Source organism: Panthera uncia, assembly GCF_023721935.1.
Source record: "Panthera uncia isolate 11264 chromosome A3 unlocalized genomic scaffold, Puncia_PCG_1.0 HiC_scaffold_11, whole genome shotgun sequence".
Lineage (NCBI taxonomy): Eukaryota > Metazoa > Chordata > Mammalia > Carnivora > Felidae > Panthera > Panthera uncia.
Window position 1 is genome coordinate 25,114,303 of NW_026057578.1, and position 25,429 is coordinate 25,139,731.

Here is a 25,429-nt window from a genome sequence, read left to right on the forward strand (position 1 = left end):
TTTTTGGTTGGAAGATGCTCTAAAACTTGCTGGATCCTCCTCATTCCTCCTATCTGTCGATAGGGTCTCAACATTACTGCCAAGTGCTGTCCTCCTTCTGTCTGGAGCACAGAAAGGCTCTGGGGTTAATGTCCTCAACTGAGTTACTGGGGACTGGAGTAGGATGTTGGCAGAAGCTTGCAGATCTTTCCCTTCCCAAATGTGACCTCTCTAAACCAGGCAGGAGGGACGAATTTGACTGGAGCCCTATGGATTCTGTCTGTTCCCCTCATTGACTAATCTCTGCTGAGAGATGGGGAATTTTCTGGGGGTCTCCTTCATGAAAGGGAAGCCCTGGGAAGGACTTATTGTCTGTCCCTGAGCCTCAGTTTATGGATCTATAAAATGGGAATGTTAATCTCACAGGAAGTGCTTAGTCCTGTCTGGGGACTGAGCGGCCCCCATGGACTAGAGGCTGTTTAGCTGTCACTGTTATTTTGAGGAATAAGAATACTGGGTCATTGTCCTGACGTGATTCAGGTGGGAGGCTTGGGTTCCCATCAACTCACTGACTATGTATTACCTGTTCTCTCATCTGTAAGACAAAGAGAGTAGTACTTCCTGTGAGGCAGGGTAATTTACTGAGGAATCACTGGTGTTTTTTATTTGCTGCTGCTGCTAAGCCTTGGAAGGAAGCAGAGTTTTCGCTTCCCCGGCCAAGGAAGGCGGTGGAGTCTTGGAGCTCCAGGTCTGGGGGTTCCTGCCTCAGAGGTGCATGGAGGGTGGTTTTGCTTTGGGGCCCCAAACAGAAGGAGGTTGGCACAGAAGACAACCCTTCTCCTTCTTTACGGGAAGTAGAGACCGAAGGTGGGGAGGCAGAGATGAAGGCACAGAGTGGAGGGAGGCAGTGTGGGGTAATGGTTAGGGGCTGCTTGGTAGTCATGGTGAGTGTTCAGAGTCTCAGTCTCTTCATTTGTCAAGTGGGGCTGCCAGAGGCCATGGGGAAGGCCGGGCGAGACCCTTAGCGTGATACCTGTAGAGCAAATGCTTATCTTGGTTTGGGTTCCCCAGAAGCAGACCCTGAGAGCAGGGTTTGAGTGCAGGTGGCTGATTTGAGAGGTGATCCCAGGAGTTGCTGGTAGAGGGGGAAAGAGGTGGAGAAGGAGCTGGCCCAGAAAGGTGTGTTCGAGCAAGTGACCCCCGTGGGCACCTGAGCTCGGACCTGTGGGGTGCTGTGTGGGGTTGGAGTTGCCCCCTGCCCCAGGCGGTGAGGAAGCGGGTTATTTATCCATCAACCTCCAGGAAGCCCCTCCTCCAGAAAGAGGTCATGGGTGGCTGGAACCTGGGAGCCATGGCTATTTCGGAGAAGTGCCTCAGACTGGGTGTTGGAGCCACTGTCCTCTGATGGGTCGTGGGTGGAACAGGGATCCCATCATTGGAACCAGATGGGACCAAAGACCAGAGAGAGGCCCTGCCCCATCTTCCAGGCTCCTCGAAGCCCCCCTTCCCCTCAGATCCTTGCACGACCCTAGGGAGCCAGGAGGGACCTGTCCCAGACAAGATGGAGGTTGACTTTCTCACCTTCCTGGTCAGAGATGGTTCAAACCTCAGACTCAGTACGATTTAGAGAAACAGTGGAATGTGATGTGTGGAGAACAGATGGCAAAGTTGTGTCTGGGAGTTGGGGGTGTATGTGGAAGCTGCGGAGCCTGGCACTCAGCAACTGCCCAGCAAGTGTTTGCTGACCCTGTGTAAGTGTCTCGAGCAGGGTCTTGTCCTGTCCCCTGGTGTCCCTCTTGGCCTCGCCCATGTCTTGTAGATAGGAGAAGTTCCTTCCTGGCTGCCTTCCCAGGCTGTCACCATTCACTTGCCTGTTTACACCCTGAAGGTGGTTAATGCCTTTTCCTGAAATACCCAATGTCCCATCCTCTGAGGTCCTTTGTGTACCTGAAGACCTCTGTGTCCTGGGGTAAGCCTGAGTCTAGAGAACAGGGGCCCTATTGTCTGTCTTGAACCTGCTAACATCAGGGAGACAATGGCAGTCACACATTGTCCAAGTGGGAGGGGCCTTTAGTGATAAGGCCCAACATCCTGAAGTCCAGGTAACAATAGTGACGATGACATCACCCACAGATGACATTGTCTGAGTACCTTCCATGTGCCAGGAACACTTCTCTCTCATTTCATCCTCATGATAGCCATTCAAGGTGGGGACTATGATTCTCCTCATTTTGTAGAGAGGGAAACTGAGGCCCATAGAGGGGAAGCCACATCCCAAGGGTCAAACTACTGTTGAGGGGTCATGCCAGAATTCAAACCCTAGTTCATTTCTCTCCAGAGTCACACTGTTCAGAGAGCCCTCAATCCATCACACTGTCTAGATCAACAAAACATGTGTCCCCCACCAAAGAGATGGTCCCACCATAGGTGTTATTGAGGCTGGCACAGAAGGAAGGAGGGCACAAATGACTGCCTTATTCCTGAAACCCAGGGAAGCAGCCATGATCTTGGATGTTATCTTCATATAGTCCACGCACGGCCCAGGCATAGCTCAGGCATAGGCCAGATTGGCTGAGATGTGCCTAAACATGACTCAGATGTGGCTTGGATGTTCAGTTCCCAAACCTGCAAATGACTCCTGAGTTGGGACAAAGATACACTCCACGCTGTAGGAGTCACAGACAAGTATTTATTTATTGCAGAGAGAGACAGTCTACAGAGCTGGCTTCCATACTCCTACTGGGACCCAGCCTGCCCTGGATGGCCATCATCCAAGTCTTCACGGGAGACAAGAGGGTGGTCCAGGGCTCTACTGGGAGGCCGGGGTGATCACAAGAGAATCCTTGAGTTGGAGGAGAAAAACCAATTCAGTGTTTTACCCCCTACCTTGTTGTGGTTTATGCTGGTGTGTGTTCCACAAGGTGACCGCTGGCTTTGGGAATCATGACCCTGAACTCACACAGAATTCTTGGAAGGGTCAGAGGAGTAGGGTCTGTCTGTGAACAGTGATGCTGTGCAGGGGTCTGGAGCACAGGTAAAGTGTCTGCATGCAAAGTATGGGATTGTGTAGGACTGTCATCCCCGAGCCCAGGTGATCACCAAAACTCCCCAAGAAGTTTCATAAAATGCAGATACTTAGGTGTATTCACTGGGTCCAGGCAAGCTAACTTTTTTAACAATGCTCTTCTTTTTTTTTTAAACTAAATGTGATGGAAGGAACTTAACCTATTAGATTTCCCCCAATATTTTATTATGATAATTATTAAACAGAGCAAAGTGGAAAGAATTTTCCAGTGAACACTTGTATACTTAGCACCTAGTTTCTGTCATTAGCTTTTTCTAAACCATACTTGCTTTATCTCATATCTATCCACTTATTCATTCCTCTGGCTAGCTTTTAAAACATATACACATCTATAAAAAGGAAATCGATGGACTGCTATCTCAAAACAAATGAATAGAGCAAAACAGGAAACTTGGAAACAGACCCAAAGAATGAAACGATACCTTTCCAACCCAAAGTACAAATGATGGAGCATGCAATGCAAGTTGATTTAAAAAAAAAAAAAATAGAGGAAAGTAGCTAAATGCCTCCTAAGAAGAGATATGTGAAATAAACCAAGCTCTAGCCATTTAGTTGTATGGACACTGCTGTTCATCCAACATGAGTTGAGTGTAGTATGTATTTTAGATAAACTGCTTATATTTTAACTGGATCATTGCAATGTAGTCCGTTAGAGTAAGACCTGTGTATTCATACGTCTGCTGGGTTTTATGGATGAGAAAGCTGGGCTCAGGCTGAAGGACCTGCCTGAGGTCCATGGCTAGAGAGAGGCAGGGCCGGGATTGAAATGGTCCTCTGGTTTCTGAGTCTAGACTTTCAGCCTCTCTCTGTACTATCCACAGCGCTGTCCTTGTTTTTGTCCATCGCAGCCAGCTGAAGAGTAGACACAGATTTTGGGGGTGGGCAGCTGGTAGTAAGTCATCCACAACTTGCCTTGGAAGCTAGTTAACAAAGCCTCCTACCCTGCCACCAATGTGATCTCGTGGCATGTGGAGAGGCATTTCTGAGACTTCTTTCCTTTGTGAATTTCTCCAGAACTTAATAATTCAGGAATTCACTGATACCAATCCACAACTTTAGGAAAATCAGGACTAATAGGAGTTTGGCCTTCTGGCCTTAGGTTGGACACCTTGGCCATGGAAGGGTGGGCAATCACCTGTGGATTTTCTTTTCTTTTTTTAATTTTCTTTTTATTTATTTATTTAAAAAATTTTAATGTTTTATTTATTTTTGAGAGAGAGAGACAGAGAGACAGAGCACAAGCAGGGGAGGGGCAGAGAGAGGGAGACACAGAATCTGAAACAGGCTCCAGGCTCTGAATTGTCAGCACAGAGCCTGACGCGGGGCTCGAACTCACAGACTGGGAGATCATGACCTGAGTCAAAGTCAGACACTTAACTGACTGAGCCACCCAGGTGCCCCTCTTTTTCTTTTTCTTTTTCTTTTTTTTAATCTTATTTATTTTGAAAGAGGGAGAGAGAGACCAAGAGAGAGAGAATCCCAAGCAGGCTCTGTGCTGCTTAACAGAGACTGATGCGGGGCTTGATCTCTCATGAACTGTGTGATCATGACCTCAGCTGAAATCAAGAGTTGGACATTCAACCGACTGAGCCACCCAACCTCCCTGGATTTTCTTAATTCTTAATAATTCTGCTTTCAAGGCACCTGGGTAGCTCAGTTGGTTAAGCATCCTATTCTTGGTTTCAGTTCAGGTCATGATCTCACGGTTTTGTGGGTTCGGGGCCTGCATCAGGCTCCGCATCAGTGCGGAGCCTGCTTGAGATTCTCGGTCTCTCTGTCTCTCTCTCTCTGCCCCTCCCCAACTCATGCTGTCTCTGTCTCTCTCAAAATAAGTAAATAAACTAAAAAAAAAAATCTGCTTTCAATGTCTCCCCCACCTAGAGTGGACTAGAAACTCCAAGAAGGCAGGGGTTTCTGTCTGTTTTGTTCACTGTTGTGATCAGTGCCTGGTACACAGTAAGTGCTTAATAAATGCCTGCTGACTGGCTGGCTGACTGAGAGGAGCCCACCTCACTGTCATTGGCTCCTGCAGAAGTTGGGGACCAAAGCAGGTGTTATGAGGGCAGGTGCAGAGTGCAAATCCCAACTTTGCCACCTATTGTGTGTGTCCTTGGAAATGGATTTGTCATTCACGAGTCTCAGTTTCTCTGTCTGCAAAATGGGGATATACCACATAGGGTGAGTGTGAAGACTGAACAAGATGCTGTTGAATGGCACAGAGTGATTATGGGCTATTAAATATTGTTAATGATAATATTTGGGGGTGGGAGTGATGCTGTGATAGCCTCACTCCCTAGTAGGTGTCAAGGGGACATTGCTCAGCGAGCATCTATTGAGCATTTACTGTGTGCCAAGCCTTACTGAATGAATGAACAAATGAATGAGTGAATGAATGAATGAATGAATGAGTAACAGTTAGAACAGAAAGAGCCGGAGACGAATGCACCCCAGGCTAGGACAGTCGCACTCTTACACTTATAGATGAAGAAGTGAGGCCACGAGAAAAGAAGGGACTTGTCCAAGGCCCCCCATGAGTGACCAGTGGGGTCAGCATTGGAGTGCAGGCCCTACCTCCCAGCTCAGGGCTCCCCCAGCAACTGTGCCCTCCCTGGGGCAGGATGTTTAATCCCACTCACCTTGGTAAGAAAGCTCGAAGCTTCCTCGAATCCCAAGGCCTTCACCATCGGTATCGAGATCCCGGATCTTAGTTTGCCTGAAATAACGAATGTGGTCAGAGACTGGGGTGGGATAGAGCAGCCGTGGGCAGGGAACTCGGGACCTGGCACACCCAATTCGGACTGTGCCTCATGCTTCTTGCCGGTTCTCTGGCCCCAGCATCCACCCAGGCTCATCTCCCCTCCCCGTGCTTCCAGCACAGTAGCTGGTAGCTCCAAAGGGCACTCTTCACCTCCTCCCACATTTCTGCTAAAGAACAGCCAGAATGACTGTTCTGTCATAAGGAATGACGTCCCTGTCATTCACAAGGGAGGTGCCTGTACGTTGAGATTTCCTACTCTAATAAAATAATGAAAAAGATGTCGTTGGCATAGGTTAGTAATTCACGTCTCCCTCCCCAACTTGGGGCTTAAGTAGAGTAATTCCACCTTTTCTCTTGACTTCCACCTCTAGTAACACAAATAACAATGCAAACATCAGGAATAGTTAAGAGACGTTGAGACCCAACTGTGCCAGGCACCTCTTTCAGCCCCTTAAAATCATCGTCTCCTTTATGTGCCTGAGCAAGGTACTTTTATTTTCCCATTTTACAGATGGAGAAACTGAGTTAGGATGATAAGGCAGCTTGCTGAAGGCCAGGTAGCCAACAAGAAGGGGAATCGGGACTTGAACCCAGGTCTACCTGAGGCACCTTGAGCGTGTCCTAGTTGTCTGTTTACACCTCTGTCTCTCTGCCATCAGCCCTGTGAGGCGGGAGCATTGCCTGGTTTGTCTTTGCATGCCTATGTACTGGCACTAGTAAAGGAAATGGGCTGGAAAGTTGGAGATGGGAGAGGTCATTTCTAGTTGGGTGACCAGGAAGGCTTCCTGGAGGAGGTGGAATTTGACAGAAAGTGAGATGCAGGCAGGCGGAGTGAAGCATCCGCCCTCAAAGCCCTAGGGAGTGGGGGGGATGGACGGCAAAGGGACACACCATTCTGGTTTGGCAGTAGGACGGAGTTGAGGATCTCAGTGGTGACGTTTTTCAGAAGTTCAGGCTGTGAGAGAGAGGGGCATTGTTACCATGGCTGAGGATCCAGAGTCCTCCCCCCTGCCCCCCTCCCCCCCCCAGCTATTCCTAGAATGGGTATGGCCCAGCCCCAGGATCAGGGCAGCCAGGAGACATACTGGAATTCCAGGCCTCTGCCAGTGAGAGCTGTGAGGGATCCAGGGGACCAGACATACTGGGACCAGACATACAAACCCATCTGGGGGATTGGGGAATATTAGAGGGATGCACTCCCTGCCCTCAGGGGCTCCACTGCTCTGTTCTAGCTGAATTTGCCCTGGGGGAATTTCACCCTGGTTCCCAACTTTTGACTTCTCTGGTGAAGCCAGAAATTCTGATTTTCATGTGAGAACCTCCCCACTTAAAAATTAGCCAAAAAAAAAAAAAAAAAAAATAAATAAATAAATTAAAAAACAAAACAAAACATGAGGACCAAAAAACAAAACAAAACGAAACCATGGCAGGAGACAGGAAGCAGCCAGTTTGAGATCCCTGATCCACTGTGTCTCAGCTGGGGAAACAGAGGACCTCAGGGAAGGGGCTGTCCAGGGTCACTGAGATGAGTCTACATGAGCAAAATGAGATTGCAAAAAGAAGGGATTTGTTTTCTCATTTAGGACCAAAATGTTACAGAAGAAAAGTAATTGTGTATCTGTGAGCATTTAGCACGTTCTCAGCTGTGTCCGGCATATAGCAGGTGCTCAGTAAACACCATAGCCAGGAGGTTGGACTTTGTGGCTGATAACGTGGAGGCTGGCCAGCCCACCACGGGGCTGCCTATGGGGACCTTGTTCGAAGCAAATCCTGGTCAATGTCTGTCTTTGAAATGGACCATCCCGGGCTGTCCCCTGTGCCCCAGGGACAATCTATTAATACTCACGTTGAACAGGCCAATGCCTGAGTTCATCAAGTGGATTCGATCAGAACTGCAACAGAAGATGCCAGTGAGAATGGCCCCTCAGAGGCTCATTCATTCACTCATTCATTCACTCACTCAACAACTATTTATGGAGCACCTACTATGTAGAGCTTGACTTGTTCCAGCAGGCTCTAGTTTTCAACCCCTGAACTCCCTTTGGGGCAACAGGAGGGCTATGGGGTGTGGGGAGAAGTACAAGAGGCAGCTGGAGCCCTGTGCTTCTGGGCTTGGGGTCAGCATCTGGGCTTGACTGTCAAAGCCGCTGTCCTGGAGGTGTTTAGAATGAGCTGAGGGGATGGTGCTGGGCAGGCTGTTCCCATGGCTGCTGCAAGGCCACTTTCCTTTCTTTCCCTTTCTCTGACATTTGGTCCCCAAAGCGGGATAGTCCAGGCAAGGTCGCCTTTCTGCCCATCTAGGAGTAGCCTTTATTCCATCCATGCTCACACCCCAGAGATTCGAAACATCCCACTGGTCACAGGGTGAGACAGTGATTTACATGTTTACCTGATTTCGTTAAAGCTGAGCATAAGTCGGTCATCTCTGGTGTAAAACTGAGCTTCTGAGCTGGCTTCCTGCAACGAGAGAAGCCCAGGCCCCATTTCTTTCAGGAGTTGCGTCAAGCATGGGCTGTGAGGTTATAGAAGGAGGATCTGGGGTCAGGTCGACACTGTCTAGATCTCAGCTACTGGCTCTGACTTTGGGAAAGGGTTTGGCCTCTCTGGGCCTCGCTTTCCTCTTCTATTAAATGAGACAGTATTTGTACCCACCGTCTGCTGACCAGATTACAACATGGGGTTGTTGTGGGCAATGATGATGATGATTACAGCTGTCAATATGCACAGAGCCCTCATTGTGTGTCAGGCAGTGTTTTAGTAACTTTATCTGATTATCTCCTTTGATCCTCACAACCCCGTGAAGAGGCTCCTATTATTACCCCATTGTAAAGGTGAGGAAACTGAGGGACAAAGAAGACCAGTAAGCCTCCAGTAAATATTAACCCTTGTTATTATTGGAAGGTCAGTAGCTAGCAAGGTCTCCAATATGGGCGTCAAAGATATACATCAACTTGACCTGTGGGCTGGGTGAGCCTGAGGGCAGAGCCAGGCTCCAGCTCCAGGTCGGATGCACCCAGAGACCAGACTTGTCCTGCAGGCCTGGGCTTGATGGCCTTTTGAAAAGTGTCTGCCATTGGCCAAGGAGGGGCCAAGTCAATAAAGAGCGAGGCTGGCATGGGCAGTCCCTTCCTCCTGCTGGTTGCGGGGTCAGAATATCCTTTAACATAGGAAGCCAGGGCACTGTGCATCCTGTATTCTTTGTGAACAGTACCCCCTGACAGTGTGGGTGAACAACCTGCACAACTATACGCAGCAACCGTGCTGTAAGGAGAGTGTCAACTTTAGTCTACCAACAGCCGGATACTTCCAGACTCCTAGGTTAAGCATGGTTCCAGTGCCCAAACACGAATCCTGCCTTGTCTTTTCCCTTTGCTCTTTGCCCTCTGTCGTGGATGTGGTTGGGGCCCCACTCAGATCTCCTCTATGGGACTCTCTGGCAGCTCTCCCCGATAAATTACTTTTGTAAGAATCCTTCTCTTAGGCTCTGTTTCTAGGGCCCGACCCTAAGATACCATACTATTGGGATTATCCTTTGGGGACCCCCCACCTCTGTACCTGTACCCACAGAGTCCCCCTGCTACATGGAAACTCTGAGATGTGACCTGCTGGGGCTACTGAGAAAATCAATCAAGAACTTACTTGGAGCTGATTTAGTTCTGCTCATACTTCAGAAGAGGAATTACCCTTCTCCCCCTCAGTCTGTGTGGTTTGGATACAGCCAAACTCCCGACTCAGGTGTATTTTTCTAGCCACACTGATTGGTTCAAGAATGGGCACATGACCCAAGCTCATCCAATGAGAGTTAGCTTTGGGACTTTTGCTGCAACTACCCGGAGGAAAAGAGGCTGGTTCAGCTGATGTTGCCAACCTGATATCTTGATACAGCTTTGGGCACTTCCATGAGAAGATAATCTGTCTGAGGATGAAGGCAGCACATAGGAAAACACAGCTTCCAGGTGGGAAGAGAAGAATGAAGATGCCATTGTTTGAGCACCTGGATCCAGCTATTTCTGAAGCTAGACCGTCTGGACTTTTCAGTTATATGAACTAATACAATTCCTTCTGTGCATGTGAATTAAGTTTCTACCTAAAGATCCTAACTAATAAAGTCATAGGACCAGAGTTGGACCAAAGCTCCTGGTTCTTGATTCAGAACTCCCCCTCCCCCATCCCTGCCAAGAGTGCTGGAAACAGCAAAGCAAGAGGGGGTGAATAAGACCAGTGAGTAGGAAGGTCCCCCAGGTTGCTGCTCGTGCCATAGACAATTGGACTCACAATGCCCAGGGTGAAGAAGGGGCGGTGGGCTTCATTGGTGGCGAATACTTCCAGCACGATCAATTGGGCCACCTTGGCAGTACCCTGATCCAGAAGGAGATCTGGGGTCTCTTGAGTTAGGATCTTCACCATCTGTGTGGGCCCCAGCTGATCTGCAGCCTGGAAAGATATGAGATCCGCATGAGGCCTCCCAAGTGCCTCCCCATGGCTCACAGGCCCCATGTAGCCCCTGTGACCTGGCTCCTGTCCACCTTCCTGGCCTCCCTACTTCCTTTCTGTACTTCAGCCACTGTCCTTCTCTCAGAGCCCGGAACGAATTCTTGTTCTCCCCATCTCACAGCCCTTGGTCTTGCTTCTCCCTGTTTGGAATACCCTTCTCTTCAGAGAAGCCCTCTCTAATTTCCTGGATTATATCAGGTGTCCCAGTAATGCCCTCATAACCCCTAGAATCTATCCCTTGTCACCACACTTGTAACTGAAATATTATCTGTATAATATTGATGCAGGTCACACTGCCTTGTTAGAATGAAACTCTGTGAGGACAGGGACCCGGTCTGCTGCAGACACTAGGGCTGGAAGGAAACAGAACAGTCCTACATGTATTTTACTCCTCAGAGGACAGTGCACATATCACAGCGAGCACCCATCAAACTGCAGACAGCGAATGGACCAACCTTGGTACTGATCACCTTGATGCTTGACTTCAACTGGCGAGCCAGCTCAGGAAGCTGAGGACGAGGGGAAGGCAGAGTGGGTCAGCTGGAGGGGAAAGGGAGGCACACCTCCAGTAGCTCCATTGCCCAGATCCCCAGACCCCCAGAAAACCTGGTGGGTCTGATGGTCCAGGCCCCATGACTGTCACTGGTGGAAAACAGCCCCTATGTCAGCTGCTGCGGGGCATGGGGTTCTCACTGGCCTGGCGTTTTACTGTGAGTTGGTGGTTCTGGGTCTTGGGCAGCTAGCTCCCTGCTCCCTGAGGACATAGAGAAGTGACCCAATTCTTACTATTGTCATGAATGTGGTTGCCAGTGACCATTCCTCTTTTCTCATCGTTTTGGTCCCTTACTCTTGAGTTCTAATCTCCAAGACCTTGGTTATCTGTTGCCTGTCAGCTGACCCGAACTCCTGCCACCCTCCCATAGCTTTGGGCCTCAGTTTCCCCATTGGTCATTCTAGAGGAGGTGACACACTCCAGCTGATGGGTGGTGATTGTCTGCTATGCTGGGTTAATATAAGGATTCTGGGGCCGTGTCGGCATCTAGGCTCAGTTGTAAGGGGGACCCTGATTGATTAGTGATGTCTGCCGTGGGCTCCATAGTGGACAGCAGGGGCACGATTGCTGTCCCAGGACCACTCAATATCTAAGATGCCCTTTGGCTTGACAGGACTCTTATTTGGTAGAGGAAGCGGCTGTATCAGGTTCCAGAGGACAGAACTGGGTCTGGCGCTGGATGTTACAAGGAAAGTTGCAGCTTTAGAGCCATATGTTAGAGTCAGGGTCTGTTTGAGGAGGGGGTGAGCTCTTCATTACTGGAGGGATTTAAACTGAGCCTGACAGGGGATTACTGCTCAGAGGCTTAGGGCAGTCCTTGAGGCCCCTTGATTCAGGAAATTCCCATGATGTAGCAGAGGGGGCCCCGTCCTCTCATGCCAAGACTTACCACATAGTCCAACAGGACTACGAGTTCTTCTTGAGGGAGCAAGGCAGCTACCGCAGCATTCACCACATCCTGCCTCACAGTGAGGCTGAAAGGGGTGTTGTCCAGGGCGGGCACCGTTAGGGAAACTGCAGACTCTTTGAACCACTTGGTCACATTTCCTTGAGAGTTCACCAACTTGGCCTAAAGAGACACAAAGCAGAGAGTTGGCTGGGAACCTTAACTCCAAAGTCTTAGCCAATAGCAACCTAGAAGAAAATGACACCGTTCATCCTGTTTCCCTTTTTGCATTTGCTGACCGGAAGCTTAGCCTGGAATTCAGTATCTTGCCCGAGGTGATGAGTTATCTCAGGTGGCCGGCAACCTCTACTCCTCTAGCACCCCTCAGTTAATCTCTGTTTTTAAAACCTAGATACCTTATTTAGCATTTAGGTTTTAAGTTCTCAGATATCTCAGAAACCCTTTGGGTGAAGGGAAAATTCAAAACTGCAACAAAATCGATTAAAATGTTTGATTGTGACAGCTTCCCAAAAGATCCGTGAAAACTGGCCTGGGATTCAGGCTTTCCAGGTTGGCCAGGTCCCTCAGGGACTCCAGCCCCAGTGTGAGTGCACGGCCTCACATTTTACAGACAGCTGACGGTTACTGGCCCCTTCTGCCTGCCACTTCATCTTCTTGGTGACTTTATTGTCTACATTTTACTGATGGGGAAACTGAGCCTCAGCGAGGTGACAAAACTTGCCCAAAGTCACACAGCCAGGGAGTTGTGGAGCTGGGAGAGAAACTTAGGTCTGTGTGATCCCCAGTGATGGGTCTTGGTCCTGGGCTCTTGTTTCAAAGTCGTCAGATATTTGGGGTTTGGCAGGGTGCCTGAGAGGAAGGCCAAGAGCACCGGTGCGTACTCTGGCCTCTGAGTGGGGAAAACGGGGTCGGAGGACAGATCACTGGGGCTGACGTTCTGCGTGTAGCCCTTGGATTCCACCTGCTGGCGTTCCTCCATCAAGATGGTGTGCGTGGGACACGTTCGGCCCGTGGAGATTTTTCTAAATCAGCCTGCGTGTCCTAACCCTGAGCGGTATCTTCTCCCCTGAAACAGACCCGTGGTGTCTGATCTTTGGCGGTGAGAGAAGGGCAGTGATGTCCCTGCTGTACTTTTGAGGCCCCATGACACTCACCCCCAGCTTCAGCTGGATAACATTACCCTTGATGGCAGGAGACAGAGGGTCAAACTCCAGGTGGTTAGAGCCGAGGGAAATGGGCGCTGCTTGGGACAAGAAGAAAGTTCTGTGAGGGAGGAGGGCAGTATTGGACAGGGCACTTTGGGGGCTGCATTCGGCCGGTTGGGCTTTCTGTTTGTAGGGAGGAGCAGGAATAGCAGTGTTGATAATGATGATGGGAATGACATTTACTGAGCGTATGTCAAGCACCGCAGGCTGTGCTAAACCTTTACACTTACACTCATTTGGTCTTTGCAGTAACCTTAGCAGGTAGGGCCTATTATTACCCCCATTTTACAGATGGGAAAACTGAGGCTCAGAAGAGCAAAATGACTTGCTCAAGGTCATACTGTGAAAGGATTTGAACCCAGTCGGTCCTGTGCCAGAGTCCTGGTTTGGAACAAGACTGAACTATTGCTTATAACTCTCCACCTCCTCCAGGGGATGGTGATCTGCATGCATCCCCCCCTGGGACAGAGTACCTGGTGCACGCCCATCTATGCAAAGGATTGCTTGTGTTTGCCTCAGGATTCCCCACTTGGCCGCCAGGTGGCAGTGGTGTCTCATCTGCCCTGGCTGTTGGGCCCGGGAATGGGCGGGGCTGCAGAGGGGTTCAGGGACAGGCGGGGGCAGTGAATCCTTGGATCCCCTGCTCCCCTGGAGAGACCTCCTGCCCTGCTCCTGAGGAAAAGAGGAGCCAGACAGACTTCCCTTTGAGCCTCAGTAGCCTTGGCTAGTCTGTTTCTACCTCTGAACTTCAATTTTCTCCTCTTAAAATGGGGGTAGGTATAACAGTAATACGTGCTTCGTAGGTTTACAGGACTGGTACCTATTTAAGTTGGCCCATATATGAAGGACTCCAGACTTGGAACTTGCAGAATTGAGTTCAAACCTTCCTCATCCCTAATTTCCTCTGTGAACTTGGAAAATGACTTAATTTCTCTGAGCCTCAGTTTTCTTATCTGTGAAGTGGGGTAATGATGGCCACTTTATGGAATTATCTGAGGAGTCACTGAGGCAGTGTATATAAAACACCCAGCCCAGTAGGTGCTTTGTGGGTGTTCAATGTGTACTAATTCCATTCTTCTCTCCCCTCTCCTCCATGGTCACCCTTTGAGTGAGCTTCTTCAGATCCTGAAACAGTGGATGGAAGAATTTTCTTCTTCCCGCTAATCCCCACTCTGAGACCTCTGAGGACAGTACAGTTGTGACGTAGGGACAGAAGCCTGGGTCCTCCCATCTCTGCTACTCTTGGGAAGGGAGAAACGACCTCCTTCCTGAGCACACATTTTGTCTTTTCCCTTGTTTTCTCTCCTCAATAAGCCCACAGTAATTGCTATAGCATCTGTTCATTCATTCATTCACTCATTCATCCATTCAGCTCACATTTGCAAACTCTTCTCTGTGCCAGGCAGAGAGCACCTGCCGTGTGCCTGGGACTTTCCTGTAGACTTGTAATCCTCACTAACAATCTTGTGAGGTAGGGATGTATGAGCCCCATTTTACAGATGAGGAAAGTGAGGATAAGGAAGTGGAGTGGCTTTCCCAAAGTGATAGAACAAGTCAGTGGCAGACCTGGGATTTGAACTTGGAAATCTGGCTCACATAAACTTGCACATGGTAGGTCCTTGTGAAGTCACAGCTGTGGTGAATTCCTGTCTGCTTATCTTTGGGAGGGATCCATGGATGCTCATTCACTTGCTGCTGGGCCAAGTTGCTGTGCAGATGTGACTTGGGAGGCCTCTTCTGGGCAGAGCCAGAGCGTGGAGGCCAGCTTGGCAGCAAAGGAAAAAGGTGGGAGAGAGCTCACCTACCCCTCACCAGGCTCAGGAGGTCCACATGCATGTCCTCAAAGGCCTCCTTGATCACAGGACACAGCTGCAACAGCACAAATGCAGAGACTCCATTACTGAGGGGCCGGACCCTAACCCCAAGTGATCCGTGTCTGGCCCACCCAGCCTGAGCCCATGTGTCCATGGCCATAGAGGTTTTTGCCTATGGGATTGAGGACTTGGTGTTGTGTCCACTCCGCCAGCCATCCGTGCCGTCCGGAGCCCTCCCCAGCCCCTGGTGTTGCCTGGGATCTTTTGCAATGGTTTGTCCCTTCCCCTATGTCCACGATGTGCCTGGCCAGCCAGCTACCCTCCCCATCAGACTCTTTGTCCTGTTCACAGGAGCCCATGTTTTCCATAAGAGGGAAATGGAGAATTCATTTCTTCATTCACTTACTTATTCAACCACTGTTTACTGAGTTCCTTCTGCATGTCAGACTCTAGAACGGGGGCGGGCAAGGCAGACCCAGCCAGACTCATGAACAATCTCTGTGCCTTTTGTGGGTTTCTAGCTCCAACACGTCCCTTTGCCCAGTGAGCTCTTCTTCCCCTAAGACTGCTAGCAGTTCTCAGCAGGGGGCTGATTTTGTTGCCTAGGAGATATTTGGAACTTTCTGGAGACATTTTTAGTTGTCACAACTGGGGGGAGGGTTTATCAACATCTAGTGGATAGAGGCCAGGGATGCCACTAAACACCCCCACAGAGTGTGGGACAGCTCCCACAACAAAGAATTATATGACTCAACTGTCAGTAACACTGAAGGTAAGAAGCTCTGGTCTAACCTAATCCTGGCCTCACCTATTTTGCTTAAGGAGAAGGTTAAACCTTTCATTCACTTGCTCATGGGACTCCAGAGCCTTGTTCTCTGCTCTAGGCAGCACATTTTCTAGGGCAGTGCACTGAGATTTTGTCACTTTGTCTTAGATGCAATATCCCTGGTGGAAGAATCTTCTGCTTGATCACCCATTGCCACTCTTGAGAGAGGACAGTGCACTTTGAGAAAACTTTTCCTATGAAAGTTTTTTATGAACAGTTAACTTTTTTCTGTGAAAAACGCGTTCCCTGCCCCCAGCTGCTTTGCCAACCCAGAACCCAGGGAGGATGAGGGGCTTGGGCTCGGAGACCCACTCACCTGCCAGGGACCAGCCTGTTCCTCATGGGAAGGGTGTCGCTGGCAATCATCTCTCACAACTCTCTTTCTTTCATTTCCACCGGTGGCTCTCAACCCTAACTACCCATTAGAATCATCTGGGATACCAGCTAGAACCCTCTAGGATACTAGGGCACCACCCACACCCATGACATTGGAGTATCTATCAGTATTTTAAAAAGCTATCCCAGGTTGTTCTGATGTGCAGCTGGGGCTGGGGCCCACATTTACATTCCAGTGTAAATCACTGGAAAGGGCTTCAGCATTTTCTAGATGGGCTCCTGTCAGATTTAAGCATGCTGTGCCTTTTCTCTTCATTTCAGGCAAAATTTTCACGTGACCGTTGAATCAAATCCACTGAGTCACAGTGGGGAAACGATAGTGATTAACAAAATGCCAATTTTCTCGAATCATTCATTATACTTAACTTTCACCCTTAAAAAGAGATATTATGCAAAGAACATTTTTATGCCATATTTTCTAGTGGAAAATACATTTTTAGCTGGTGAAGTATGATGCCAGTTAAAATATGATTTTGTTGGAGACTGGGAAAAAATTTCTAGCTGGGTCCTACTTTCAGAAACTCCTACCTCTAAGCAGAAATAAAATCTTAAAAGAAAAAAATATCTCATGTAAGAAGAGACAAATTTTACAAAATTCTTCATTTTCAGATTCTTTTTAGAAGTCTCTCTGCATGGTTTAGTGAAGTATAAAGTATGATGCAGCTATTACAATAATTATGAATGTTATATAGTGGCATAGAACATGCGTATAGCTTAAGGACTATTAAATTATATTGATGCTGAGAAGAGCCACATAAAACTATGAATGCATATGGATGGAGATTGGAAGGCAATATATACACAAAAGAGAGAATAGGTGCCAAGTTAAGGTAGAAGGATTATGGGCACTTTCCCCCCAAGTCATTTCAGTTATTATATCACCTTTTCAATTCAAAAAAGTTTTCTTATAAAGAACATCAGTTATCTGACAAGGTGTTTTGATCTCCAAGAGGCCCACTGTGGTGAACCCATCTTGAAATTTACAGTGGAAATCAATGGTCAGAGTGAATGAATCCAACTTACAGTTATAATTCACTGTATATGTGCCCTATAAGGGACATATACACTGAGATTAATGTATGTTTATTGCCTCAGAAAGATAGATCCAGCAGGGCCTGGTGGGGGACAGACCCCTGAAGACCACAGGTTGATCAGGTTGATAGGAGACTCATGTATGCTAGAACCAGCCTGGACCAATTTGCAAGGGCCAACTGTTAAGTTTTCAGGAATTTCTGAGCCATGTGCTAAACCCAGACATTATTAAAAATTAAATTCTAAATAAATAACTAAATAAAACCAAATAAAATAAATAAAAGCAAAGCTCATGAGAATTCAAAACTCATCACTTCCTGATTACTTTGTTATATTTTACTCTTATCTATTGCTCTTGAGGTTATTTACATCTCTTGTATCCGTGTGGCAGAAATACCATACAATAGTGTGCTCCTGTGCCATTCTTCCCAACTCTGCTCAGTGACATCACATTAGTAGCTTGAAATTGGCCTCAGAGGAAGTGTTTATACCAGAGAAATCAGCAAGTGCTTCAAATCAGGCTTCCTTTCCCCTCAACCTCTCGAGAGTCGGTTGTTAATAATTTATCAGCACATCGCTGTTCAAGGCCTCCTGGGTGACTTCTGGCAGTTCTGTTACCTTTGCCTCAATGAGCCACTGAAAGAATGGTCAGGCCCAGAGTTTTCCTAACTCAAGGAGACACGGGGCCCTTAGCACCAGCTTGCAGTTCCACCCCAGACCCACAGGGGGAGCAATCTTTGCAGGCCAGAGAGGCCGTGATTCCACTTACCTGGGTTTTCACCAGTTTGGGCAGGGCTGGCACCAGGAGGCTCATGACCTTGTTGGCTAAGGAGTTGACCAGAAAGGAGAGCCTTGCGGAGAGGAGAAGGGGAGAGAGATTAGGAAGGGCCAGAGATGACGCTGTTTTATAGAAGGGAACACAGAGCCTAGGGGAAGAAGACACTTGCTCATGGCCACACAGCACGGAGTGTGGAGTAGACCCCCAGCCAGATGTAGATGGTGGCAGAGACTTCTCACAAACTAGGGGCTGGGGGTTGTCTTTAGAAATGTGTGCTGGAGACTGGGATGATGGCATTGGCATTTGTCCCCATTCTCCTGATAAGAAGTGGAGGAAAGCACGTTTTTGAGCACCAGCTGTTTGCCATGCACTGTGGGGAATGCTTATGGCTGCAGCCCGATCTCGTCCTGTCACTGTGGCCTGGAAGCGGAGGCATAGGAATGCACCTTGCCAGCATTGCACAGACAGTGAATGAAGACGATGCATTTGCCTGACTCCAAAGTGTGTTTGTACCCAATGCTCCACTCAAGGCTGCCTGAGGTGGTTTGAGGCGCCCTAGGAATGTGGCTCCTCTCCGCCTTCAAATGTTTGCCCCACTTCCTGGCATGATGCCTGAAATCCCACCATCCTTGATTCAGCTCTTGATGTCTTGAACTTTCTTTGGCATCACAGATTCCCTGGAAGGAGCTTCAGCCAAGAGTCAGGAGGGATATAAGTCCCTTTCTTTCTCTGGGCTTCAGTGTTCTCCAACTGTAAAATGGGGGAAGGCCACCACCTGGTCCCCTCCCGGGCACGGTGGGAACCCGGAGGCAGGTGGCCACACTCACTTTTGCAGCAGGCTGATGCGCAGGCTCCCATGGCTATTGGAGCAGTCCTCAAGGACGAGGTGGGTGTGGCCCCTCTCACTGGCGTTCACTGTGATGATGGCTTGGACCTCTGTCTGCATGTGCATCTCCACGATGGTCTTGACCAGGGGCCTGGGAGTGGAGATGTCCGTGCTGTCTCAGCCCCAGGTCCGGGCAAACATGCCATCTGTCTCTCTCACCTCCCAGCTCAAGCGCCTCTGCTGAGTCTCTGCATCTCCCCCAGTTTCTACCCCACCATGTCCCAGGCTCAGGGTTTGGATCCCTCTCCTGGTTTAAATCCTCTGCATATGTCAACAGCTCCCAAACTGATACCCAACTCTGTACCCAGATGTCTTGACAGGTGCTGCAAATTTAACATGTACAAAATTGAACTCCAGCTCCTTCCCCAAACCTGCTCCTCTCATGATCGTTCCCGTCTTGGTTGCTGACCACTCCATCCTGCCAGTTGCACAGGCAAAATCCCTGGGGACAGTCTTGACCTCTCTCAATCTCTCTCTCTCTCTCTCTCTCTCTCTCTCTCTCTCTCTCTCTCTCACATTCTGTCCATCAGAAAATCCTGTTTCTTCTACCTACCTCTGAAACATATTCAGAGTCTGATCACTGCTCACCACCTTCCTGCCTCCAAACCCTGGTCCAAGCCATCGCTGGCTCCTCCTGAATGTAACAGTACACCCTCCCTTCTGGACACCCTCCCTGCCTCCAAACACACAGCCAGAGGGTTTCTTTAAAAGTTAAATCATGTCTTGTCCCTCCTCTGCTCAGAACCTTCCATGGTTCCCATTTCACTCAGTAAAAGCCAAGTCTTCACCTTGGCCCACAAAGCGCCACAAAGCCCTCACCTCCCACCATTCTCTCCCCCTCTCTCCACTCTCTTTGCCATTCTTTGGACAAAGCAGGTGCCTCAGGATCTTTGCACTTGCTCTTCCCTCTGCTTGGGACTCTCTTTACCAGATACCTGCCTGGAGAAAAGGGGCGATGTGTAAATGAACCTGTCAGGCCTGCTGTGTCTGACTGAGGAGACACTCACGTGTTGAGTCCAGCCACCATGTCCAGGGGGATCTTGACCGCCAGCCCTTGGCCTTCATCTGAGGGTTGCACCAGCAGTTGGAGGATGTTGGCTGAGGTGACTTTCAGCCTAGGTGGGACATGGGAGACATGAGATTCATGCCTTATGCTCAGCTGAGTATCATCCCCAAACCTGCCCACTGCATCTTTCCTGTCTCCCCTGGTGGCCAGCCAGGGGTTTCTGGCCAGCAGCTGGACCTAAGTCCTGTCCCCTGACTCCTTGCCAGCATGGCCTGGCCCCCTCCCTCCCTGTCACCACTGCTCAAAATGCTCCCATGATTCCCCCATGTTGGAGACTAATCCCAGTTCCTTGGGCTGGCTGGGAAGACTCTTTGTGACGTGGCCCCGCTGACCTCCGTCCTCACCTTGGGGGCTTGAGTGCCAGCTCTTCTGACGGACTCTCACCCGTCTGTGCCTTTGCCCAGGCTGGTCCCACTGCCTGGAATGCCATTTTCTTCTTGTCTTCTGGTGAGCACGGAGTCGTTGGCTCTCCTGTTACCTCCACTGAGAAGTGTCACTCTATCCCTTCGCTCTCCTACCCCAGGGGAACTTCCTCTGGGGTCACCCTGTTAGGGTACCTGTGTCACTCTCTTACGGTCATCGTTAACTCCTCTGGGAGCTTCTGAAGGAGGTGTGGGGAACGAGCTAGCGCCTAGGTCTGTCCCGCTCCACTCACCAGATGATATGGTTCAGGATGGAGTTCACCAGGTTGCCAAGTATGGGGATGCCCCCGGCTGGCTTCTCCCGTATGGTGCTGAGCAGTGGCAGCTGCTGGAGGATGTTGACGGCGTCGTGATCCTTCAGCTCCCGTGTCAGCCCTGGAGGCAGATCCTAGAAATCAGGGTCCAGCAGGAGGGGCAAGACGGACGGCATGGCAGTGGCTTCAGGCTGGGAGGGGGCATCGCTCAGGGCTACCTGGACCCGGATGTAAGGGCAAGGGGATGGATGACCGTCTGCTGTGGAGACATGGCTTTGAGGATGGTGGTCTAGATGAGCCGTTTTCACATAAAGACGAAGGTAGGGGCATAGGTGGGACCATTCACGCTCCGAGCATTGCCAGCCTCTGCGGGAACACTGGCCAGGATACCGGCGTATGGACCTGCATCCCACCCGCCAGCCGGCAGCAAGCTCTGGAGCCAAGAGGCAGGGAACCCACAAGACTGTGTTGGGGCTGGTTTTGCTGCCAAAACACACTTGCTAACAATTCTCTGGCACCCACATCATATGGGCCTGTTGTCCAAAGAGCCTCAGGTGCCGAGCTGAGATAGGAGAAGCCGGGAGTCCTGGGTTCTGGTCCCTGCTGGACTTTCCCCCCGCGGCCAGAGCCCATTTGGCTTGTATGAAGAGCAGGTCAGAAGTTCCAGCTGCTCCAGAGGCAGCTCCAGAAGCAGCCCTCAGCCCATGACTGATGGGAATCGCGGTATAAATACCCCAGCTCCCTCAGCCCGCATCTTTTTGTCTGCTCCGTGACGATGGAGGTGGGCCCCGTAAATATTCCTCCTCTGCCAGCTGGCAAAATGTGGAGCCTTGTCCATGGGGGCTCTGGAGGGACGTAAAGAAGGAAGGGGCCCAGTGGAATCATGGAATTTAAGGGAGGATCTTGGAATCGTGGACTCTTGAGATCATAGACACTCCTAATCTTTATAACTCATCCTCTCGAGTCTCACCCTGGATCTGGAATCACAGCTGTGCCTTGCACACCCCCAGTGATGGGGGACTCCCTCCCTCCTTCGGAGGGCCACTCCACCTGCCCTCTTGCCTTATGGCAGTGAGGCTTGGGCAGCGGAGACTTACTCTCTTTGATGACTTCACGGCCGAGGCTAAGAACCGCAGGGGGGCGGAGGGTGGTTTCAGCTAAAGTCACTGCCAGCAAACCACAGAGGAGGGTGAAGGTTAATGGGCCAGCCATCTTTCTGGGGATCGGTGAGCAGCGCGTGATAGGTGAAGGAACCTGGGGTGAGCACAGAAGGCCCTGTTAGCTGGGCAGAGAGGTCAAGGACAGGCCCACCATGCCTGGTGACTTGGGGCATAAAGTCCAGAAGAGGCTGTTTAGTGATGTGGTTAAGAGTGTGGGCTCTGGAGCCCGACTTTTGGGTCTGTGTCCTGCCTCTGCCACTAGGTGCTAGTTGTGTGGCCTTAGATAATCAGTTTAGCCTCTCTGCCTCAGTTTTCTCATCTAGCAAATGGGCCTAATGAAATAGTACCTGCCTTCATAGAGTCTGGCACTTAAAACCCTCTACAATCCAACCTTGGCCAGCTTCACCTCCTGCTTATTCCCCTCTTGCTCTATAAAGTTCCAGTCATTCCAAACTGCTCGAAGTTCCCAGAATATAACCCCATTCTCTCCTGTTTCTGTGCCTTTGTTCTAACTCTTCCTGCTTCCGGTAGTGTGTTTCCCCTTCCTTATCTGCCTGCTGAACTCTTATTCATCCTTTAAACTCTGCTCACATTTCCCTTTCTCTGTAAAGTTTTTCCCTTCCTGCAGTCAGAGGCCCTGGACTGTGCTTGGAGAAATGCTGCCTTGGGGACTGCTGTGCCCAGGACAGGACGTTTGGAAAAGGGAGGGCAATGGTTATTCAGGTAGGACGCAAAGTGGGCAGGAAATTTGCTTGATTGATGCGAAGGGGCCTGAGAAGGGATAGGTGGCTGCTTGAACCCAGGGAGAGAAGGGCAGAGACAGGGAGGAAGAGGCCCATGGGTGCCTCCTGTCAGAGGGACTTGGCTGCTCCTTGGCTGCTCTGTGCCCTCCATGGGGCAGAGCGTCAGCCCCTGGAAGCTGGTCCTGAGCCCTCCAGCCTGCACCCTGGCTCAGTCTCCAAGCCCCCAGGCAAACTTCTGCCTCCTACTTGGAGGGAGGGAAGATGCTGACCTGGAGATCCAAGCCCTTGCTTGGCTCAGCATGTGGGTTTCTTGCTGCCAAAGACAAGCATGGCATCTGGATGGCATGTGTCTCTCGGCTAGGGCAACACGAGCTCTCCAAGACACTTGCTATAATGGTTCAACATCTGTCTCCCAGACTGGGCTGTGAGCTCTGGGAGGAGTGTTGGGTCTACCTGCTCCCCATTGTGTCCCAAGCACCTGGCATTGTGTCCCAAACACCTGTGGGTGTCTAATAAATAAATGGTTGCTGAATGAATGAATGGCCTCGGGAGCCTTGGGAAAACGGGGAATCTGAGCCAGCCCAACCGAGCAGGTCTGGGCCATCAAGACTGAGAGTGGAGGAGAAATATCATGGACCTCAGGGCCCATGATAGACCCGAGCTGGAGGCCTGCTGCTACCACTTGCTGTGTGATCTTGGGCAAATGACTTACCCTCTCTGAGCCTCAGTTTTCCATCTGTAAAAATAAGGGGGTAATTACAGTACTTGTATCACAGCGTTGTTGGGAAGATTGAATGAGCCACAAGTGTTCATGCGTATTGGCTGTTTTTATGATGATGGTAGTATAACTAATACTGGGGTCAGAAGGAACCACCTTGGAATCAAAGCCAGAAGGTAAGAGAGGTAGTGCCCGGCACCCTGCTCTTCTGCCCAGGAAGCCCCCACCCCACTCCATAATCTTTTTCTTTCAAACACCCTGACCCTATTTCCCTTCATGATCTTTGCACACCACCCTGTCCTCTGATCAGAGTGCTCAGGGAGCCAATAGTATGGTAGCATCCCCTCCTGTGGAAAAGTGTCTCCTCCCCAGATCCAAGCACCATACCCACACCCGCCACATCATGCCTCACCTCCTGGCCTTTGCTTATGCGGTTCCCTTTACAATGGGATGCCTTTCTCTCTTCCTTTGTCCAGCCAACTTCTGCTTGGCTTCTCAAGTGACATGCCACCTCTTCCAGGAAGCCTTTCTTGACTGCTCTTTACCACAATGTCCCTGGTCTTTCCTTGAGCACAGCATGTATCACACTGGCCCATGTTGGGAATTACTTGAGGGCCCGGTTAGTCTGATACTTCTCTTTGTCCCCAGAATCACTCCAGCATAGAGCTGGGCACAGAATAATTGGTGTGTGCAGGGTGGGTTTATGTCATTGGGATCAGGCCAAGGAAAGACTCAGCCAGTCCAATTCCTTCGTCACTGCTCTTTGGTCTTCTGGGCAAGGGAGCTGAGAGCTGAGAGCCTCTACCCTCTACTAGGAGGGTCCTAGTGGACTAAGGGAGCTTACCTCCAGGCCAGGCCTCCCTCCTGGTCTTGACCTGACTGCAACAGGTGTCTCCAGCTTAGAACCTTTCTGGTGCCCTAGGCTTTCAGGCTGTTTCCTACACCTTTACCTGGACACGCCGGAGTCCTCAGTCTTCTCTCCTCGGACACTGGGTCTGGAAGTCTAACCTTATATCTTACACACCCCAGTCTGGGAAGTCACCCTTTGCATTTGGGCTGAGACCTTGGGCTGGGCTGAGGTCTCCAAGGTAAATATTTGTGGCTGCTGGTGAACCACATCCCTGCCTGGAGGCAGCCTTGGGACTCCAGCTTCCCAGGATTTGGAGAGAGGAGGGTCTGGGCCACCATGAGGGGTGGGCGGGGCGCTGGGGCACCTGGCAGAGGAACTGAATCAGGCACAGTGTGGCCTGTGAAAGGGGCTCCCTACCTTCTGGACAGTCACTCCCACGGGGACAATGATGAGAACGGTAGCAGTGACGATGTATTAAGCGCCTACAACATGGCAGGTGCCACCCTAGGCTTTACATTGGTCATGTCGATGGAACCTCGTCCCCACCAGGATCAGTACCATTATCACAACGTCACCACGGAGGAACCTGCCTCACACAGTCAGCAAATGGCAGAGCCAGGATTCAGCCAGAACTCTGACTTCAAAACCTATCTGGGGATGTCTCTACAGCTTGGCAGATATAAAAGGTCCTGAGGACAGTCTGGGTCCGCGTCCTAGCTCCACCATTTCCATGATATGTGACTTGGGGGACATTCCCTAACTTCTCCAAGTCTCAGCTTTTCATCTGTGAAATGGGAACAATAGTAGCACCCACGTACTAGTATGCTGAGAGGAGCACAGCGGACACAGCTCAGAGCATAGGTCCTGGCACAGAGTACGTGGTCAATAAATGTGAGTGGTTGTTGCTATGTTATCACTGCTTGTAATAGGATGGGCCTTTCTTTGCTGTGTGACCCTGGGGAAAGTACTTCACCTCTCTGGGCCTCAGTGTGCTCATCGATACGGTGGGGATGATATAGTAGCACCTCCCGCACAGGCTGCTGAGAGCGTGAACTGAGGTGCATGCTCACGTAGCACTTAGCAAGTACTTTCAGTGATTCACTGGGGAATGATTATACCCACTGTGCCTTGCGTCCGCCTTCAGGAATCTCCGCGAACATGTGTGGAACGAATGAGTAATGAGGCGTGCCTGCGAACCGAGGGAACAAAGCCATGGTCCCACAGGACCCCTATCACCCACTGCCTGGGTACAAACCTTGCCTCATTTAACCTGTCGGCAGCCCCGGGCTCACCAAAGGCACCTGAGGCTCAGGGAGGTGGGTGACTTGCTCCAGGTCCCACAGCCAGGGCTGCTGGAGCTGGGACTGGAGTCCAGTCTACCTAGTCCAGACCACAAGCTCTTTGCCACCCACTGTCCTTTCCCCAAGTGACTCCAGGCCAGTGTTGGGAGGGCGGGATGTGAACACTGCCTTTTGACGTGATCTGGGGAGGCATCCTTGCTGC

The 25,429-nt window shown here is 50.2% G+C and overlaps 1 protein-coding gene across 2 annotated transcripts; it reads right to left on the reverse strand.

Annotated features, from left to right (window-relative positions):
- Positions 1-2,556: 2,556 nt before the first annotated feature.
- Positions 2,557-24,111, reverse strand: BPIFB1 (BPI fold containing family B member 1). Of its 2 annotated transcripts, none has more exons than XM_049649988.1 (16): positions 24,027-24,111; positions 21,553-21,709; positions 20,435-20,576; positions 19,721-19,828; positions 18,655-18,804; positions 17,819-17,900; positions 14,787-14,850; positions 12,931-13,016; positions 11,759-11,938; positions 10,772-10,825; positions 10,098-10,256; positions 8,212-8,279; positions 7,669-7,714; positions 6,714-6,777; positions 5,701-5,777; positions 2,557-2,821 (listed from the first exon to the last, which is right to left on the reverse strand). In XM_049649988.1, exons 2-16 carry the CDS (start codon positions 21,665-21,667, stop codon positions 2,789-2,791), a joined length of 1,428 nt encoding a protein of 475 aa, XP_049505945.1. In that variant the 5' UTR covers positions 21,668-21,709; positions 24,027-24,111; the 3' UTR covers positions 2,557-2,788. The 2 variants fall into 2 exon arrangements, with proteins under 2 accessions (XP_049505945.1, XP_049505944.1); XM_049649987.1 differs by having other exon boundaries at positions 23,921-24,097.
- Between the last annotated feature and the right edge of the window lie 1,318 nt (positions 24,112-25,429).